The sequence below is a fragment of the Ammodytes marinus genome, assembly GCF_949987685.1.
Source record: "Ammodytes marinus genome assembly, chromosome: 24".
NCBI lineage: Eukaryota > Metazoa > Chordata > Actinopteri > Uranoscopiformes > Ammodytidae > Ammodytes > Ammodytes marinus.
The window spans coordinates 15,888,937-15,893,936 of record NC_137228.1 but is presented as its reverse complement, the minus strand read 5'-3'; the positions used below and the strand labels follow the sequence as shown (position 1 = coordinate 15,893,936).

The window sequence follows — 5,000 nt, the reverse complement described above, 5'->3', positions numbered from 1 at the left end:
AAATACCCGGATGTCCTACTACATCCGGCCGAGATTTTTAGTGTTGAAAACAGCATCCTATTTGGGCGATTCTGACCCACAATCCTGTTCCCATGATCAAGGCAAGATCAAGGTGCAGTGTTATTATGAAATAAATAAGTAAAAGCATGTCCCAAGTGCATGCCTACTGAATCCTAACTAGACACTGTTTATGGTCAGATGTAGTATGTAGGATAGAAAAAAGAAAGAGTATGAGATTTGGAACACAGGGATAATCTGGAAGCCGACTGGGACAAGATGGAGGCGACATTAACAGCTGACAGACACAACGCGACACACAAAGCATTTTGTGAGGTCATCGTTACCCCAGTGATTTGATCGAGCTCTCTCATTGGCCAGAGCCGATCTCAGCAGCGAGGATCCGTCCTGTGATTTGTCGAGAGCTGAATAGGGAAAAGAAAAGGTTTAACTTCACAAAGACCTGATTTAGTTCGGTTTAAGAGCCGCTCTGCAACCTGTCCAAAATGAAGTTAAAACGAGAAATGAAAACGTGTTATGGACAGCCTTAGAAGTCCCTTTTTTCACCCCAAAAAAACCTGATGATTCGTTCAGAAAAAGTAAAATAAAAAATGGAAGAAATAACATTTATTATGGAACGCCTAGAAGTCCCAAAGAAAAAAAAAAATCTGAAAAAGGTCAAAAAAAAAATGGAAGTTGTGAGGTGTCAAATTACCAGCAGGGTTATGAGTCTTCTGGGGTGCATTAGTGACGGTCTTAGTGGCTTCCCCCTGAGGTGAGGATCTGATGGAGGGGGTTTTAGAGAGGGGGGGCTGTGTGGAGGTGGTGGGGGGGGCGGTGGAGGAGGGCAGGAGCTGGGGGAACACAGGACGTCGCTCTGCTGGTCGCTCGCTCTCGTTTCTAACAGAGTTCTCTTTGTCTGGAGCGAGAGAGAGAGAGAGAGGGAGGGAGAGAGAGAGAGAGAGAGGGAGAGAGAGAGAGGGACCAGGTCATGGGAATCTGACCAACCAGCTTTGATTCAGGGTCGAAAAGTGTCTGTTCTGGGCTGATTAACGGAGATGAATTCTTATTTCTAATAGTGCATGTCTTTTCAAAAGTTGGAGGTCTTTTCAATTTTCTTTCAAATAAGTATATCGGCCTTGACACGTTTTTGGTACAAACTAAATTTGGTCCGTTACTACAAGTAAACTGGCAACAAATGTCTAATGACAAGGGTCCTCTGCCAGTTTTCATATTTAAGTTATGTCCTTTTTAACATATCTAAAACATTAAAATAAGTGATGGTGTCATCAGCATAAGTTTAAAAAAAGATCAAATTCTCCAGATGTCTCAAAGTTTCGGTTTTCGTCCCATGACCTCGAACCTCATAGAAATACAGAAAAGTCCAGAAGACATTTGACTTGTAAAGAGACAAACATGAGAGACAGACAGACAGACAGACAGACAGACAGACAGACAGACAGACAGACAGACAGGAGTTCTGCAGAACGACTTGTGTTGGGTTTTCCTTTGGGGGAAAATCCAACAACGTCTGCGTCTGAAATCTGACATGCAGACTGATCAAACACAGAAGCAACGACAGCCAGGAGACATGGACAGACAGACAGGCAGACAGACAGACAGACAGACAGACAGGCAGACAGACAGACAGGCAGACAGACAGACAGACAGACAGACAGACAGACAGACAGACACACACACACTAGATCCGTGGCGTCTGATACCAAAGTATGAGTACAGACATCAAAGACAGACACGACATTTCAGAGTGAAAGAAGAAAAAGCAGGAGAAGGAAAATGGCGGCTTCCGATGCACAAACAAAGCGTTGCTGCTGTCACATGTCACATGACGTGTAGCCTTGGCGATGCTCAGAGGGGGCGGGGCAAAGGGAACTTACTCTGATCACATGACCTCCTGTGACATCATCGCGTATCGACTTTCTAACCGCGTTTACAACATGCTAGAACGTTAGCACGTTAGCATGCGGCCAATCACAACAGCTGCTGCGTCAACAAAATAAAGGCGTAAGAAAATAAGAGTGTTGTTCTTGTTACCGAGTGAAACATGAGGCAGTTTAGACTCAGCTGAGCCGGGGAGGAGGATTGTCTCCTGCTGGTTATTGGGCGGCGCTGTGGGGAAGAATGTGATTAATCATAATGAAACAGAAGAATGTGGGTCAGAGCTATAGAGATGTACAGTCAGAACAGAAATTATTCATACCCCTGGCAACATATGACTTAAAGTTACTTTTATGAAACAAGATTTCTCTTGATTGGAAATGACTCAGGCTTCTCCCAGAAGATATTAAGACGATGTGAGAAGCATCATTGTGGGGAAAAATGTTCAGCTTTTATTAACATTTAAACAAAAATTGTCTAAATTTGCCAGGGGTATGAAGAGTTTCGGTTTTGACTGTACATGGTCAGAACTATAGAGAAACATGGTCAGAACACAAGAGGAGAAACACGTGGAAACAGAAGTTCAGAAAAGAGGATTTTATTTTGAAACCCAGATCAGCCAGAGGTCGGGTCTGACTGAACGTCTGCTCCGAACACACAGTCAGTTAATAATGGTTATTCTGCTCCGAACACACAGTCAGTTAATAATGGTTATTCTGCTCTGAACACACAGTCAGTTAATAATGGTTATTCTGCTCCGAACACACAGTCAGTTAATAATGGTTATTCTGCTCCGAACACAGTCAGTTAATAATGGTTATTCTGGAAAATGCTTTTGGAAAACTTGCGACGTTTTTAGCGATAAATTGAATTAATTTTAAGTTTCAAATTTGCAATTATTAAGTTTAAAAAAGATACAAAATAACTTTTAATCGGATCAAATTATTTTTTTTTGTTTTTCTTCATTCAACTTCCACAAATTCTAAAGTCAAATCAAATCAAATAACTCTTTGGATCCTGAGTGTAGCTGCTAGAAAAGCAATTACAAGAAAATGGCTTTATTTAACTCGTAAAAAAGTTAAGAGTTAATTAAACCAATCTTCCTCCCGATGAGAGCCGAAAGACTCAATGTGAGATTTGTTAGCGAATCCAGATATTTCGACGAGTTAACCCTGAAAAATTCCACAAATAAGCTCAGATTAGTTTAGTATTGCTATTGCTGCCATTGTGTCATCACTCTAAAACTACATTTCCCATCAGCCACTGCAGTTCTGGAGGCTCAGCAGTTTTTCTGTTCAGTTAAACCCGACGGTAAAGCTTTATTCTGGGAGGTTTAAAACAGTCTCTGCCGCCCTGAACAGAAGAAGAAGAAGAAGAAGAAGAAGATGAAGAAGAAGAAGAAGAAGAAGAAGAAGAAGAAGAAGAAGAAGAAGAAGAAGAAGAAGAAGAAGAAGAAGAAGTAAAAGATGAGGTAATGTGTTTGTGTTTGTGACGTAAACAGGAAGAGAGATAATCACCGAAGGACGTGCGGGGCGCTCCGGGGAAAGGTCTGGTCCGATTGTGCAGCGCTGCAAACCAATCAACACGTCAACAACAAATACAGCCATCAGTTAGTCTCTCACAGTGAGGCTGCTTTAAAGGGCTGTGTAGTGGTAAAGGTGGAGTCAGTGATACCTGTCTGTACTGTGTGTGGGCTTTGTTAATACACAGCCTAGGCTCTGTAAACTGATAAACATGTTACACCAAATACAGCCATCAGTTAGTCTCTCACAGTGAGGCTGCTTTACAGGGCTGTGTAGTGGTAAATGTGGAGTCAGTGATACCTGTCTGTACTGTGTGTGGGCTTTGTTAATACACAGCCTAGGCTCTGTAAACTGATAAACATGTTACACCAAATACAGCCATCAAATCAAATGTTACTGTCAGCTCTCACACATGCAACACATATGTCGATAGTTAGCTGCTGCTATCGGTGTATGAATGTGTGTGTGAATGGTAACGTGGGAAAGGAAAACAGGTCTCCCTTGCAAAAGAGTCTTCGGTCTCAATGGGATTTACCTGTAGAAATAAAGGCAAAAAAAAAATAATAAAATAAACATATGAAGCCATATTCTGTTTTTCTCAGTCCCACGGTGCAATAGGGACAATAAACTAAACTAAAGTAGAAGGCGATTTAGATAAAGAATGTTATTTACAGCAGACAGATTCAGAATACTGAATAGTGCAACAAGGGAACAAAATAAAACGCCATCTATAAAACGGAATGGAAGTAAAAAGTTAAATATTAATCAATTCACTTCAGCGTATTTAAGAAGGGGACAGTGCAAATGATCATCCAGGGGGTCAAAATGACAGGATTATCCAGACCAACACGTCACACCAGATACATCCATGAGTCAGTCTCTCACAGTGAGGCTGCTTTACAGGGCTGTGTAGTGGTAAAGGTGGAGTCAGTGATACCTGTCTGTACTGTGTGTGGGCTTTGTTAATACACAGCCTAGGCCAGGGCTGTACGCTTATTTTTTAAAGTGGTAGCACTGGTGCTAGCAAGCAAAAAAAATCAGTAGCACAAAAATAAATTTGGTAGCACACAAAGTATGATCGAAAACTTGCATAACCTTAACCCTTGCATTTCGCTCTAATTACCTTTGAGCATGTCATCTTGGTCTCATTTGAGATTCTCAATTAATATTATTTCCTAGTGTGTGCAGTAATAATTGTAGAAAAATTAATAGGGGTGCACTGATTGCAATTTAGACAAAATAATCTAACCTGCCAATTGCAATTTGGCAGGCTGTCGCACTAGTTAGGGTTGCCACCTTGGATTTAGGAAAAAAAGGGACACTTGAATGTTTGGGGCGGAGGGCTCGGCCATTATTAGGCTACCAGTTCAGACTGACCAGTGTAATGACCTATAATAACCATACACACCTACAGTGCTTTTTACAGTATAGGCTAAATAGGGAGACTGAGGTGGGTGGGGACCCTGGACCTTGTAGGGGGGCCCCGGAAGAAAAAAATGCAACCTTTTAAAGTAAAATTCATCAATCTGGTGCACTTTGAGAATAATATTGCATGCAACCATGCCCAGGGGCCCAAGGGCT

At 41.7% G+C, this 5,000-nt stretch overlaps 1 protein-coding gene across 8 annotated transcripts in view; it reads right to left on the bottom strand.

Moving 5' to 3' along the window:
* The window catches only part of abi3bpb (ABI family, member 3 (NESH) binding protein b), a 48,141-nt gene that overhangs the window by 23,155 nt on the left and 19,986 nt on the right, over nucleotides 1-5,000 (bottom strand). For 2 of the 8 annotated variants that reach the window (XM_080053101.1, XM_080053102.1), the window contains exons 8-11: nucleotides 3,414-3,464; nucleotides 2,053-2,127; nucleotides 713-916; nucleotides 345-422 (exon numbers count right to left, since the gene is read on the bottom strand). The exons of 1 other annotated variant lie outside the window; for it this stretch is intronic. In XM_080053101.1, coding sequence (XP_079909227.1) covers nucleotides 345-422; nucleotides 713-916; nucleotides 2,053-2,127; nucleotides 3,414-3,464 — 408 coding nt within the window. The remainder of the gene's footprint in view (nucleotides 1-344; nucleotides 423-712; nucleotides 917-2,052; nucleotides 2,128-3,413; nucleotides 3,465-5,000) is intronic. 5 more of the 8 variants (XM_080053103.1, XM_080053105.1, XM_080053104.1 and 2 more) reach the window with 4 other exon arrangements.